Source organism: Stegostoma tigrinum, chromosome 13, assembly GCF_030684315.1.
Source record: "Stegostoma tigrinum isolate sSteTig4 chromosome 13, sSteTig4.hap1, whole genome shotgun sequence".
Taxonomy (NCBI): Eukaryota; Metazoa; Chordata; class Chondrichthyes; order Orectolobiformes; family Stegostomatidae; genus Stegostoma; species Stegostoma tigrinum.
In genome coordinates, this window is record NC_081366.1 from 49,037,205 (window position 1) to 49,052,847 (window position 15,643).

The following is a 15,643-nucleotide window of genomic DNA, read 5'->3' on the forward strand; positions in this document are numbered from 1 at the left end:
TTCGGTACGGACAGATTGTGGACAGCGGTGTAAGAGCCTTGAGTCCTCCACTATTGAGTGTAGAGGAATTGGCCGGACGTGAGTATTTTCTCCGGCTGGGTTTCCCCTCATTCAAGTAGTAGTGGACTCAACTCTTCGCTGCCTATTGTCTAAGTCCAGCCTGAAAAAGCATCGGTCTTGGAAAGATAAGAGGGAGTCGGGGACTCCATTTAAAGGTCGGGGACCTATGGATTGCGGATCCGGAACAGAGTTGGGGACTCTAACATTGAAAATATAAAAGGGAGTCGGGAACTCTAACTTTGAGAATTGAGGGACAAAATAGACAGGTCAGGGACCTGAGTTTTGAAGACTTTAAATGAGTCGCGGACTCAAATTTGGTCAAATTGGCATTGTCTAAAGTGATTTTCAAATTAGTCTGTGAAAGACGAAACAAGGAAGTATTGTGATATATTCTGCCACCAAATTGGGAATTGAACTGACTGATAATGGTACCATAAAACTAATTGAGGTTCTCAAAAACAAATGTACTCGAGTCAAATGTCAACAGAAACAAAAAGAAAAGTCACTGGTGACTGACAAACAAAAAGAGTTGTGTAATTCAATGGTTGGCTTTGGTTTGGTGCAGGGGACAGCAAAAATTTGAATGTGGATGATTGGTGTTTCTATCTGCACCTTGCACCCCTAAGCAGAAGTTACGTTTAAAAGACTGGGAGGTTTGAGACCTCCAGCGGCAGGAAAGGTAAAAATTCTGAAGGTTCGCAGATAAAAAAAAAATTAAGTCTGGAGGGGTTAGTGTAAGACTGGTAAAATAGAATAAGTATTTGGCTATAAGTATAGGATAAGTAGAGTGTCTGTCTGTCTCAAACACCCTGCCTTAGACCGGTTGTTAAGAGGGGAAATCCCCCACACAAAGGTCAGGGCCTGAAGTGGGTGTTGACACCAAGGACACTGGTGTAGTATATAGATATAAGCAATGAAGTAAAAGCGCCAAAAATCGGACAAACCTTGGATAAATCTGGCACTGGAGCTCCTCTACATTGAATGTGCCGAGATAATTCTGAGGATGAGGAGCGATTCAGACGTCTGTCGGCATGCCTTAATGACAAATTAGGGAATGAAATTTGTTCAATAGGGGGAACTTGGGACGTAGATAAATGCATAAAAGTGAAAGAAGCAATTTGGAAATGCAATTCGGAGGCAAAATGAAAAACTTTAATACCCATGTGGAGAAAAACTGCTGAGGAAATGACGAACAAATCTAAACTGGCGAGTTGGGAGAATAATGCACGTTGAAAAGGGATTAGAGTATGTGATCATGAGGGAAACTTTAAATTGTGGGAGGTGTTGAAGCAGCAGCCTGAGGATTATGATTTAAGTGAAGTAGAACAGGAAAGATTGAGAAAGGAAATGCCGAATAAAGAATTAGGAGTGAAACACCAGGCTGAATTACCGTATGGAAATAAAAAGGAGGTACCTCCTGACATATGTTGTTCCAAAGTAATGACATAAATGAGTAAAATGAGAAGGACTGGAGAAGGAAGTAGGCAACTTAAAATAAAGTGTTTCATGCAATGCAGATTATGTGAAACATTAGAACATGCAGAAAACACGTGATTTGCATTTAAAAAAACACACTACAGAAGTCGTACTTCACACACAGTAGTTACTCAACCCAAGTTAAATGATCAACTACTTTTTAATACAAATCCAAGATTGTGTCATTTACAACCGCAATCCCCAAGAATTATTTTATAAAGCAATATCAGATATCCCCAAAAAAAATTCTACTGTTAACCAAGATCATGAAAGCATTGCATTCATATCTGTAAGAAATTCTGTTTGAAGTTCAATTTGTTAATTTGATGTTCCCTGCCCAATTTATGTTTCTGCAGAAAGATCTAAAATATAAAGTAACATTTGGCTCAACTACAAATAAGGATGTGATTTAAAATCTTCTGGCAAACCTTACTACATTTACAAATTAACAAATCTTGCAGAAATTCTGCAAATACTGAGTTGCAGATCTGATGAATTGGTTTAAACTCCCTGTTAACAATGCAGAGATTTAGCTGGATTAGAAGTGCCTCATAATACAGCATCAAGGGGCTATTTCCTAGCAGAAGTTATTTTAAAAGAATACTGTAACCTGCCTTTGGTTGCCCACATTGGAATACTGGAGTAATACAGTTCCTTCATGTAGTCATTTTCAGATTAAACATCAGTAATGTATTTATATTGTTGCCTGGCAACACCACATTTTAGGTACAAGCCATAAGATGAAGAATACAAACCCGCGGTTTATACAGACCCTATCTCCTGTCGTACTAGATCTAGAACTAAACAGAGAAATAGGAAACAGAATATGGAACAAACTGCTAGTGGACAAAAGGAGGGAGGGCAGGATTCTTTTAAAACTCACTGGGGAGGTCTGAAAAAACGTCCTCAGGTACATCCATCCAGAATTCTCTGTATGTTAAGAACCTTCTCCAGGCAACCCTCCTCCCTAAACAATTGGCTATTATCAAATGCGCTGCCCATGCCTCCGATGACCCTCTAGTTACTTAGGGTAACATACGGGTTGATCAGGCTGCCGCAGAACAAACTTTTATTGTGCCCTCTATGAGCAAACAGGCAATAAATTGCTTGCCTCCTTCGAAGGCAACAGGCATGCCAGTTATTGACACTGTTCAGCATTTTCAGGGAGACGCCCCTGACTCTGAAAAACAATTGTAGAAGATGCATGGGTGTTTGTGCTCTGTGTCAAAAGGTCTCTGGTTGGCCAAGTGTGTATACCTGATGCTTTGTTACCAATGCTTACTGACTGGTCAAGGAGTGTGGTGCATTGCAGGAAAACACTCTTGCCAGGTGGTCTATTTGAGTGCATTCAGCTTGATTTTATTGAATTGCTGTGTGCACATAGCTATAAGTATTGTCTTGTTATTGCTGATGTATTTAGTAGATGGATTGAGGCCTTTCCAACCATTACTAATAAAGCCTCAACTGTGGTAAAATTACTACTGACAGAGATCATATCAAGGTTCGGGGTACCTCGACAGATTAGTTCAGACAATGGCCCCCACATTATTGGGGATGTTAATGATGAAATATGCTCTCATTTTGGGATCCGCTGCCAGCTTCATTGTGCCTATCATCCTCAGGCTGCGGGGCTTGTAGAACGTTGTTACCAGACTTTGAAAACTAAACTTGCCAAATTGACTTCTGCGACTGGTCTCTCCTGGGTTCAGTTGTTGCCTCTGGTCTTATTCCACCTGCGTTGCACTCCCGCAGACAAAACTCACTTGTCCCCAGCCGAAATCATTTACGGTCGAGCTTCCTGGGAATAATGCCCCTTCCCCTGTTCATTTCCACCACATGACTGAAGACGTATCCTCCTATATTCTTACTTTGACTAAAATTTTGTGAGGTTTCACTCCCAGGTCCGTGCTGCTTATGAGAAGCTCCCCTGCCTCAACACTCTTCCAACTGTTGAACCCAGCTCCTGTGTTCTCATCAAGAATTGGACGCGCCGCAGCCTCCAACCTCGATGGGAAGGGCCCTTCCAGGTTCTCCTCACCACCCCTACTGCTGCTAAGGTCGCCGGGCACTTCGCCTGAGTTCACCTCCATCATTGCAAGGTCATTGGTCGAGCCCCTTCCAAGGGGAGAGATGAAGGAGATGGAGACGATGAGGAACTGGGGAAGGAACCGAAATCAGTTGGTAATAAACCAGACTCCTAAGATACAACCAAAACCGTATGTTTCGAATAGTAATTCTTCTTTTGTTTTAGATATCCTAATCCTTGCTCCAGGATGACCAGAAGGAATCTCCCGGCCATTCTAGATACTCCTGCAAACACCAACAGCAGCCAAAGCCCAGAGGACAGAGCCGCTGGATTCACCTGAGTGATTGTAAACGATGGGCCCCCGCAAAAGGATTAAAGACAGCTGTTGGATTTTCCATTGTCATGGCCACCTTTACAGCATTAAGCCTAAAGGACAACTTGTTTTTTAAGGCTCATATCTTTTTATATGGAAACCACACTGTGTGCTATCCACTTGCCCTGTCAGTACAGGTGTTATTTGTAGCCACCCCTGGATGGTCCCCCTTTGACTTATACACGACTGACACGGCTAACGCCTCATGCGTAGGCCAGACTGGTATATACCAACAAAGTATTCACTGGAGACATGTAGAGCTGATAAACTCAAACAAGACACAGTCCCCCAATTGTATAGGAACTCGGGGAAAGAACGGCACAACATGTCTGAACTCGCTAAGTTACCCCCATTGCTTTTCAGTACAGGGATGGGGGTGCGCATACGCTCTAGTCCCCAATGACACCTCCTGTGTGCAGACGCAGTGCTCCCACCAACATTGCCAAGTGTTCACGTGTACTTGCGATGAGCAAAAATGTCTTAACATAACTGCCGGTAGACAGTTTAATTGTGGCCAATGTAATGGGGCACATGTCAGTTCAGCCACCTGGACGTATCTATTTGATACCTACCAACTGGTGGGGTCAGGCAGAGACTCCAGCCAGCCAGAGAACTGGTGGTACAAACAATTCACGCAGAAGAATAATCAGGAGATCAAATGCTATCGAGCTAAGAAAGGTTTTGTGTTCCTCCTTAATGGGGTATACAGGACAGCCACCCCGATCCTTCCAGTCCTCTTTGCCGTTGGTACTATCGGACCACTTACTGTCCCGTGCCCCCAGCGAGGACACACCCGTAGGGAGATAGTGGCCCAAGCCATTAGCGAACCATTCTGTGCAGACTAGGGGGACCCAGTCACATTGGGGTCCTCGCCTAGCCATGGGTTCCTTGGGTCCCTGTCTCTAGGGGGATCAGCGGGAGCCATTAGTGTTAAAAGTAGAAACTACTTATTTGTGGATTGACCATCCTGGGAAACAACACTGTAGCAGGACTGGAAGTTGTTAATAAGGAACTGGCAGAACTAAGGCTCTACACACAACAGACAAGATATGCAGTGGGTTATCTGTTGGGTCAACAAGGGAGAGTATGTACTCTAGTGGGAGACAAATGCATCGCCCATGTTACAGACGAATCATATAACATAACCCATGCCATTCAGTCTGTTAAGAAGCAATTAGATGCTTTCAGGCAAGGTCCTAGAAAAGGAGATTGGAGTTTTGGCTCGTGGTACCACTGGCTGCTCAATCTAGCGTTATATCTTGGCATTATTTTGCTTTGTCTTTTTGTTGGTATTGCTATTGTTAAATGTATTATTGCTAGACTAATGAATTCCATTAGTGATATCATCTCCCCTCAGAAAATGCTCCTCCTCCATCCTGATGGTACCCCCCACTGAGGATGAGGAGGACCAGTTGTCCATCCCGACTCCTCCTTGGAGGTGGAGGAGTATTGGCAGGATCTGGCGTCCATCCGCTTGGACTGACCTAATCTATGGAATCCCATCCTATGGTGTGGTCATGGAATGACCAAAGTGGGGAGATGAGAGTCTGGATACGGGCGCAAGATGGCTTCTCGGTGCAAGTTAGCACAACAAAAATGGCTTCTAGCCTGGGAACTGTAAGTTCTGCTAGAGCTGCATAAGTAATGCAGTTCTAACCATTCTAACTGACCTTCAGTTGCAAATGTTGTGGCACAGAGTGGCAAGATAAAAAGTAACTTAAGTGCTGTGACATAAGTTGTTTACCAGTTAATATTATTGGATTAAGTAACTGTCAATGAAGCAATATCATGTATTGATTGGTAATTGTTTGAATACACTATGCGATCATGCCATGTACCCTGCTTTAAGAAAAGTATAAAAATGTCTTTGCTTTAAGTTATGTGTGCGCAGCTCCTCCGTGGAATACGGAAGTGCTCAACTTCTGTGTTTTCCAGATGATCTGTACCTGACCGTATGAAGAAATAAAGAGTAAAGTCTTAAACCAATTGCGAGTGCTCATTGACCGATCGCGGAATCGAGAGACCCTGCCGGGGGTCAAGGTTTTCAAGTTTACTGAAATTTCTCAACTTGAGCAATTTTAAAATCCAGCACTCAGTATCTCATCTCATCGTGCTTCTGTAAAGTGACCATAGCCAAGGCAGTAGAGTCAAGTTCAAAGAAAAGAAAGGAAGAAAATCCCCTTTTTTCAAAAAAAGGTATAATCTTTGCTGTTCAATATTTTGAGAAACTATTTAAAGTATTCTTAAAATTAAGTTTTTGTTGAGAGTGTTTTGTCAGTCTTTATATTTATTTATAACAAAAGCTACATCTTAAATATAAGAAAAGAATGAAATTGTCTATAACCATAAATACAATATGGTTTACTCACCAATATTTCTTGAAGTTCTTCTTCCTCACATTCGTCTGGTTCTCTTTCAAAGTATTCTCTAGTTTTCTGTCAAATTTAACAGTGTTAGTGATTTGTTTCTGAAACCATAACATTGTTAGAAATTTAATTTCAAAATCACATAATATTGCTGAACAAAGTTCTTTAACATTATTCCAACATACCAGGATATCCTGTATTTCATCTTTAGAGCATTTAACATGATAATTCACCATATCTTGTGCAATATCTTTCCTATTTTCCAGTTTGTTCATTTTGTCATATGTATCTGTGTTCAAAACAGACCACCCAAGGAACTGTGTCAAGGCCTGAAAAAGATAAAGACTTGTCAATATGCAGTTTTCTATCGTCTGATTGAGATTCCAAAGTTACCAGATTGAAACTTACTTCCATCAAAGTTTCATCCATCTCATCAAATGGTTTTCCATCCTTCCTGTTATAAAATGTGGCAACTCCAACAATCTCTTCTTTCTTGTTCACTATTGGCATTGACAGCACATTCTTAATTGTCCATCCCAAATTATCAAGTGGCTCATTCTGTAGATATTAATAGAATTTATTTTAAATGCATATGGGAATTTATGGCTAAGCTATAATATATCCGACAAACTAATCTATGTATGTTCACTTTAGTTCAGCCTATCTATGCAACTTCCAACACATTTATATGGAAACATTGGGCTGGTTTTAGTCCTATCATCGTGGCACTCTCTTGTGGGCTTGGACAAGTCGGACAAAGGGTCTAATTCTGTGCTGTATGATTCAATGACTCTATGTCATTGGGGAACTGGTGTCGGCCTGTCGTGGTTAGTTGAATCTAATAACATGGTGGCTAGCCCATGAATGTAGGTGATGTGGGCTTGCCACTATATTACATGGCAAGGAACAGCTCAAAGAATCCTTGACATCAGGAATCCTGTATCACCTGATGATATTGCAGGAGCAGACGTCACACTTAAAAGGCGGCTAAGCCCTGTGTTAGATTTGGAAATTGTCTTGCAAGCTTTTTAAGAAAAAACTTTGTGGTTTTTAATCTCCAGCATCTGAATTCCTGTTGCTCCAGCACACAAAAAAAGGACACTCAAATGTCCAAGAAGGCCCCTCTGATGTTGTGTTAGATCATTCTGTGGTATTGATGGGTCAAATTGAGGTCAGAGATGTCACAGTGTAACCACCACATCCCCTCCAGTTGTCAAAACTAAAAGAGGACAGGATGGATGCTTACCATACTGTAACTACCTCTTCATTTCCGTGTAGGCAGCCTTACAGCTGTCTTCGGTTTTGGGCTTCAAATTTGTGATGTCATTTTACGGAACGGCTACTCTACAACCTTTAAATTTTGGACCCAAAATGTCAAAGCTCAGAATTTTCATCCCTCAGGCTGAGCTCAGCATGTTTACACACGGAATAAATATCTCAATCTAGTGCCCTCGGCCAGCAGCAAGCCCAAACATCGAGTCATGGTGCCAACATATGAGTTGCCAGCCTTCTCTGGGTAGGTTACTGAAGGTATGAGAGACACACTTGAGTTTAACTGAGGTGAGGAAGCAGGATTAAAATAGGTCAAACTGCATTTAATAATATATAAGGCATTTAAGCAAATAAATGTGCCAATGGACGCAGTTCCTGTTCTACTGCCTTCCCACCACTGATTTAATTGGCTTACCTATTTCCATTGTCATGAATCTGATGTATGGGCACCTGCGCAATTCTTTGTGCCTACTCACCATCTTGCCCATTCTAGCAGGCTTTAAAATTGCCAGCCATGTTCTCTTTGCATTTTCCTACCTGAAATTCAAAGAATTCATCTGCAGCTGCATTCATAATGTTGCATATCTGGAGAAACATGAAATAGAGATAATTTTCCCCTTATTCCTCATTCGTTCTGCTGAAATAGGCAACTTTCATTGAAAGAACAGTTTCTTTTTAATATAACATGCAGCAAGGTTCTGTGTATCTACTGTTCGAGTACAACACTTACAAGACTGGTTTCTGCAACATACGATGGTAATCCACTAACTAGGGCCCAATGGTCTGGAGGAGGGTTCCTGAAAAAAGCAATCAAAATTTGAGGAAACAGTTTAAGGTGAAAAAGTAATTACAGTGACTCACTCTTTAAAAAAAAACTTCTGATATCTGAAACCTATGTGCCGACCCACTGACGGCTGCCTTTCCAGCAGTAAACATCTAGTTCCCTCATGACACTCAGGGCAATGAGGAGCTACTGGCCTTCGATTGGCTGTGGACTTTGACTGGGTGAGGATTTAGAATTTTGGCTTCTGGGGTCCTTAATACCTATGAAGGGTCATTACAGGCTATAAAAGTCTCTGCCTGGCACTTAATAAGGCAGACCATTCCAAAAGGAGGGAGTGCAGGGTTCTCACTGCTTCTCTGGCTATCGGGAAAGAGCACAAATACCTGAATGAAACTGTCCTTCCGATGTGAGGGAACAGAGAGATGAGAATAAAAGGGACTGAACAGAACAGATTGAACTGAAGGGAGTGCTGGGAAAACAAAACAAAAACAGACCAACATTTTTCTTTGGACTTGAAGACATTGCAGCTGTTCTTGTTTTTCTAAGGATAAAGATAAGAGGGATATGAGTGAATGGAAAGCAATTGAGAATTAAGTGAAGACACAAATGGATGAAATTAAAGGAAACTAGGAAATGAACATATGTATTGCATTATCTACAGTGGCAGGACATTGCAAAGAAATTTTAAAGAATTGTCACTGTTTCAATATAGACAGTCATGATAGTTAATTTATATACAAGATCCCATGACCAACAGTTACAAACTTACATGGTTTGTTCCGTTGATATTTGTAGAGGAATAAAGGTTGAGTAAGGTGGCAAACAAACTCCCAATTCTCCTGAAAATGGCATCATAGCATCTACTTCATCTGAGAGAGCAGTTGGGATCTCAGCTTAACATTTCACTTCACTTAAAGGATCCACCCCCCAGCATTGCAGTGGACTTAAACCCGCAACCTTCTGACTGAAGGCAAGAGGGCTATTGCTAAACCAAAACTGATCTTAAAAAAAACTTGACAATGAAAGGGAGATGCAAGGGGAGTGCATGGCTATGGGATGGAATTGATAACATTTTCTTGCAACAAACGTATTAATTACAAGACATTGAAACCACTTGTCTGTCAAAAAGCTTTTTTTTAGGGTGTTCTCTGAATTTTGAACACAGAATTTATTATTAATCTGTATTTAGCCAAACGACCAACCACAATATTGGACAACAACAACTTATATCTGTACACTGAGTTAATGTAATTGAATATCCCAAAGTATTTAACAAAAGCAGTACAAAGCAAAATTTAGCATCACACCATAAGCAGATACAAATTCAGGTAATGAGAATCTCAATCAAAGAGATAGGTTTTAAGGAGTACCTTGAAACTTGAGAGATGGAGGGGTTTAAGGATCAAAGCCCAGATCCTAGGGTCTTGGCAAATAAAGACATGGTCACCAGCTGTGAAATGATTGAAACTGGGCTGGACCAAGAGGCCTCTAATTGAAGAAGAAAGCTATCATAGAGGTTTGTGGAACTGCGATTTCGTGCAAGGGAGAAGTGATGCACGGAAGTGTTTTAAAGCAAATACAAGAACGAGACCAAAAATTGAGGCAACGTTTACCTGGGAGCCAATGGTAGGTCAGTGGGCACAGGGGCAATGGCTGAATGCTCGTGTATGCAAGTCACAATGCAAACAGTAGAATTTTGAATGACTAAGGTTTACCAAACTCGGGTCTCCTTCTTCTGTGAAACATAACCCATCCCTTTCAAACCAGCAAAAACTGGATCTGTTGGAAATGTGGCTGACACTTACATACAGAGTTCCACTTGCCATTTTAAAGGTTCACAGAGAAAATCCAACTCTTGCTCATTTATACTGCATTTGTAACTTCTCAACCCACCAATTACAACCCCATCATTTACTAGAATTCCCAACACATCAGTGCACTATTTTAGATTCATTCAGTTTTCTCCCAAAACATACATTGCCATGTTGATATCCAATTGGCAGATGTCTGTGTGTCCCCTCTGCTTGCTTGAAGGGTACTTAAAGGATAACAAGCTGACTATACAGTTTTAGGTGCTGTGTAAATGCTCACATAGGGGCCTCAATTGGCAGTGTGTGGGAAATTTGACCATGGGTTTTCCTGCTCAGAATTTAGTTCTGGTGGAGATGGGGTTTAGGTATGCTGCTGTCCTGCCTCCAAGCTCACTAGTGAGAACAGACGAGTCTCTTTAAATATCCAATAAAATTCATTTCTGCCCATTCTATTTTCACTTCTTTTTCCTCTGAATCCAAATGTGAGTCTGAGAAGTAAATTGTACCAACTCAGCACAGTGTATCCCTTTCTCAAATTTTTATTGAATATAGACTTACGGGATGACTTTAATTTCCTCTTTTCCATGAAGGATGTAATCAATTATTTTGTAGAAGTTTATTTCCTATAGAAAAAAAGAAAAGGCTGCAAGAATGAAAATGTCAAAACAAAGGTAATATCATTTGAGTCAAATGAATTATAAAGCATACCCGTCCATCTGGAGTTCTTGGACCATCATATGGTGGTACCTCACCCATTTGTACCGGCCAAAGATCAAAAAATTCCTGTAACAAAAATGACAAAATCACAATGAAAAGGAAGTTACCTGAATATAACTCATAACCAAGTCAATGCTGCCATATTTGAAGTATTGATGCAGAAATTACAAGACCTTTTCCTTTGTCATGTCCAGGAGTGCAACTGAGTATCTGTCACAGTTCAAAAATGCTCGCACAGTGTAAAGGGCTTTGTGAAATTGGCGCTCAATATCAGTAAGTTCTTCAAATACTTTGCTTGCAGACCATAAAAGAACCTGTAAGTAAATGTTTATAGACTTAATTGTATAGACAAGAATGTCAATCAATTTCCTCTGATATTAAAGACAAGAAGTTCATATTAGTCAACTTGTAACATATATGTTTTTGAAGAAGCTTTTGAATAAAGTAAGAACTCTGAAGGTGTTAACAATGATTTGCATCAAACTCCTGCTAATCTGATAACATCACACAGTCTTCTCGTGAGGGAACTAAAAGTCTGCATGAGTTCCAAGTGGGGCAGATGTGTTTTGAACAACTCCTGATAGACCTCATTTATTGCATCTATCAAGTTAATGCAGATTATGTACAATAAACTGCCTTGTTCTATAAGACAGGTGCTTTTTTTCTACTTAGGCCATTCTTTACCATGGATAATTAGTTTATCTCTAGATTCAGCTAGAGAAAGCGGATACACCCAGAAAATGTTATTCTGATTTAGTAAGTTTCCGTTCACATTTTAAAAGTTTCCTTTCATCGTTAATTTGTGTTTTTTTTTGTTACATTGTCCCTACAGGGGCTCCTTAGCTTGATTGTGGGTTGTTTGAGAAAATAAATGAGAATGGATGGCATTGAACTATCATCCAAGAACACAACAGAAAGAGCTGTCTTTTGGCAAAGAGAAAACAATATAGCAGTGGTAATAAAGTGTGAAGCTGGATGAACACAGCAGGCCAAGCAGCATCTCAGGAGCACAAAAGCTGACGTTTCAGGCCTAGACCCTTCATCAGAGAGGGGGATGGGGTGAGGGTTCTGGAATAATTAGGGAGAGAGGGGGAGGCGGACCGAAGATGGAGAGAAAAGAAGATAGGTGGAGAGGAGAGTATAGGTGGGGAGGTAGGGAGGGGATAGGTCAGTCCAGGGAAGACGGACAGGTCAAGGACGTGGGATGAGGTTAGTAGGTAGGAAATGAGGTGTACTGTATCCATTGTACCCAGTGTGGCCTCCTCTACATTGGGGAAACCAAGCGGAGGCTTGGGGACCACTTTGCAGAACACCTCCACTCGGTTCGCAATAAACAACTGCACCTCCCAGTCGCGAACCATTTCAACTCCCCCTCCCATTCTTTAGATGACATGTCCATCATGGGCCTCCTGCAGTGCCACAGTGATGCCACCCGAAGGTTGCAGGAACAGCAACTCATATCCCGCTTGGGAACCCTGCAGCCCAATGGTATCAATGTGGACTTCACCAACTTCAAAATCTCCCCTTCCCCCACTGCATCCCAAAACCAGCCCAGCCTGTCTCTGCCTCCCTAACCTGTTCTTCCTCTCAACCATCCCTTCCTCCCACCCCAAGCCGCACTTCCATTTCCTACGTACTAACCTCATCCCACCTCCTTGATCTGTCCGTCTTCCCTGGGCTGACCTATCCCCTCCCTACCTCCCCACCTATTCTCTCCTCTCCGCCTATCTTCTTTTCTCTCCATCTTCGGTCTGCCTTCCCCTCTCTCCCTATTTATTCCAGAACCCTCACCCCATCCCCCACTCTGATGAAGGGTCTAGACCCGAAACGTCAGCTTTTGTGCTCCTGAGATGCTGCTTGGCCTGCTGTGTTCATCCAGCTTCACACTTTATTATCTTGGATTCTCCAGCATCTGCAGTTCCCATTATCACTAATATAGCAATGGTGTTGGTTGTCAGTGTTTAATGTAACAATATGACGGCACTATTTTTTAAACTACATAAACCAGTAATCTGGATTTAATAATTGAGAAAATAATTTTTTTTTTCAAATGAAATTGGAGGTCAAATTGAACTTGTTGCAAATTGTGACAAAGATCAGGAAAGACAGGATGATAAAGCTCATGGAATCCCTACAGTGTGGCAACAAGCCATTGGCCCAACAAGTCCACACTGACCCTCCATAGAGAATCCTAATCTGATCCATCCTATTTTCCTATCCCTGTAACCCTGTACATCTGGTCGCTAATGCACCTAACCTACACATCCCTGGATACTAGCTTGCACATCTTTGGACTGTGGGAGGAAACCCATGCAGACACAGGGAGAATGTGCAAACTCCACACATACAGTCACCTGAGGGTGGAATCAAACCCGGCTCCCTGGCACTGTGAGGCAACAGTGCTAACCACCGAGCCACCATGCTGCCCTATTTCAGCAGGATTGGGTATGTGGTGACAGATGCAGTTCGTTATAGAGAAATGCTACACCATACATTTTAAATATGATCATAGAGAAAGAAACGCATATTTTGACCACTTAATTGGAGCGTAGAAATTTTGGCCTTTAGCTATGTAGATAAGACCATAAGACCGTAAGACATAAGATCATCTATAAATGCACTGGAGGACCTCACCAGAGCACCTTCTATACCTGTGACAGCCACCATGTAAAAGAACAAGGACAGCAGATGTACAGGAATACCATTGCCTGCAAATTCTCCTTCAAGTCAGACACCACCCTGACATATCTCACTCCTAGGATGTCAATGCATCACAATGCTGGAATATCTTATGTACCCTCAGCTGTATGTATACTGTGGTTTGAGAATATATGCTACAGGATCAAAACCAAGAACTATCATTTGTCTGTCTTAATGACATTATCTATTTACGCTCCCAAATTTTCTTTAATCATTCATGAGATGAAGGTATCTCTGACTAGGCCAGCATTGATTGTCCATCCTTAAGTACTCAGAGGGGCAGTTATGAGTTAATCACATTGCTGTGGGCCTGGAGTTACATGTAGACCAGATCAGGTAAGGATGGCACTTTGGTCCCTTCATGGGTATTAGTAAACTTCTGTGGAGGTCTGTTCAATGAAGTAACTAATTTTATAATTATAATATTAATTCTATAATTACTAAGACTACTCTGTGAAGCTCTGTTTAATGAAGTAGCTACTTATGTTTATCTTTTAAGATATAGTGATGAAAACATACATGTACAGAGACGATGATGCATAGATGCCCCACCTATGATGCCCATCAATTGTAGTGTAGATTCAATTGCCCAGCAATTGTCTGATACAACTGAAGTCATTTATCACATTTATTGTGCAAAATATTACTAAGCACTTGTTTAAGTTGTATTGGTACTTGTTATATTTTGTACATTCCCATTTAACTTTACCTGCCCTTTCCTGGTTTCACATCCATGGAGGTAATTCAGATGGTAGATCTTGAGTGTTAAGTTGAGAAAATTGAGATACTTTAACAATATCTGAAAGTCAAAATGAAATCACTTTCAATATACTAGATAAAAACTAAGAAACTCAAGTCTCAAGTTTCTACCATTATATTTGCCGTGAACTTAATCATTGGATAGCCATGGAGTTGGAGTAATACTGGAGCCTTTTAAAAATGGCGAGGGGACTCATTTTCAGGATTATTGATCCATTCTCAGTCTTTGCTCGGATGTCATAAAGGCACAGACAGTGAGCCCACACTCTACACTCTCAACCGGACTGGCTCCTTGTGAGGATAGACATCTCCTAGCTCTCTGTAATTTTCATGGATTCAAACCAACTCTTCCATGACACAAAATACATGACCCCTCAGAGCAGTCATGAATCATAGTTTTGTGAAATTTTTGAGAGGCAAGGCCAAAATGGCTTCTCCATGTCCTCTGTGTTCCAATCAATGCCAACCCATCATCCCATACATTCTGACAGCCCCTTATATCTTTTGTACCAACTCTTGGCCCCCAGCCACTCCACATTGTCTCTTATACTGTCCATGACACTTCCATGCCCATTCATCCAATATGTGTTATGTACATATTCAAATGAGCCATATACAAGCTGATGGCAACAATGTAACTGCTGAGAGGAAAATAGAAATTCAGAAATCTTGTCTGAAAAACATTGAGGAATTGACAAATCACAGAAAGAATGACTAGCTACATCCATATTAAATATGTGAATGAAGTAAGGTATCAATTCAATTTCATTGTCAAAACAGAACTGAATTAATGTTCTCTTGGTCAATGTCACAGCCAATTCTTATCCATGCTTGGTCATATGAAGTTAGTATGCAGTACAGAAAGGAATCCAGTTTGAGAAAAGCAGCATTTTTTTTAGAACTCAGGATGATCTAAATAAAGCAAGTTTTCCTTGGAGATGATAATGGGACGTGGTAGTAGAACCAGATCTGTCACTGAATGACGAAACAAATTGTCTGCCAGCTGCTGAAATATTCTGGTGATCACGTAAATAATTGGGATTTTGACTATTTAGTTATTACACTGAAGAAGGAATGAATAAAATACAGATAATTTGCATTGCAGAACACTGGCTGTGAAAAGTTGTCAGCCATTCCAGCCAACTGAAGAGTAAATCCAACAGAGGAATGCCCATGATAAGCCGCAGATCTGGACGAGTAACTCCAGATTAGCCAAACTAACAGATGCTTGTTCGATGATTGCACCAACTATTTGCAGTAGAGTTAGATTAAGCAAAAACATGAAATCATGACAAAGCC

General features: G+C 41.1%; 1 protein-coding gene across 5 annotated transcripts in view; it reads right to left on the minus strand.

Annotated features, from left to right (window-relative positions):
• The window catches only part of pde6a (phosphodiesterase 6A, cGMP-specific, rod, alpha), a 61,536-nt gene that overhangs the window by 31,200 nt on the left and 14,693 nt on the right, over positions 1–15,643 (minus strand). For all 5 annotated transcript variants that reach the window (XM_048542965.1, XM_048542963.1, XM_048542962.1 and 2 more), the window contains 9 exons: positions 14,295–14,384; positions 11,059–11,199; positions 10,877–10,951; positions 10,727–10,791; positions 8,304–8,370; positions 8,111–8,158; positions 6,710–6,859; positions 6,487–6,630; positions 6,305–6,370 (listed from right to left, as the gene is read on the minus strand). In XM_048542965.1, the coding sequence (XP_048398922.1) occupies positions 6,305–6,370; positions 6,487–6,630; positions 6,710–6,859; positions 8,111–8,158; positions 8,304–8,370; positions 10,727–10,791; positions 10,877–10,951; positions 11,059–11,199; positions 14,295–14,384 (846 nt within the window). The remainder of the gene's footprint in view (positions 1–6,304; positions 6,371–6,486; positions 6,631–6,709; positions 6,860–8,110; positions 8,159–8,303; positions 8,371–10,726; positions 10,792–10,876; positions 10,952–11,058; positions 11,200–14,294; positions 14,385–15,643) is intronic.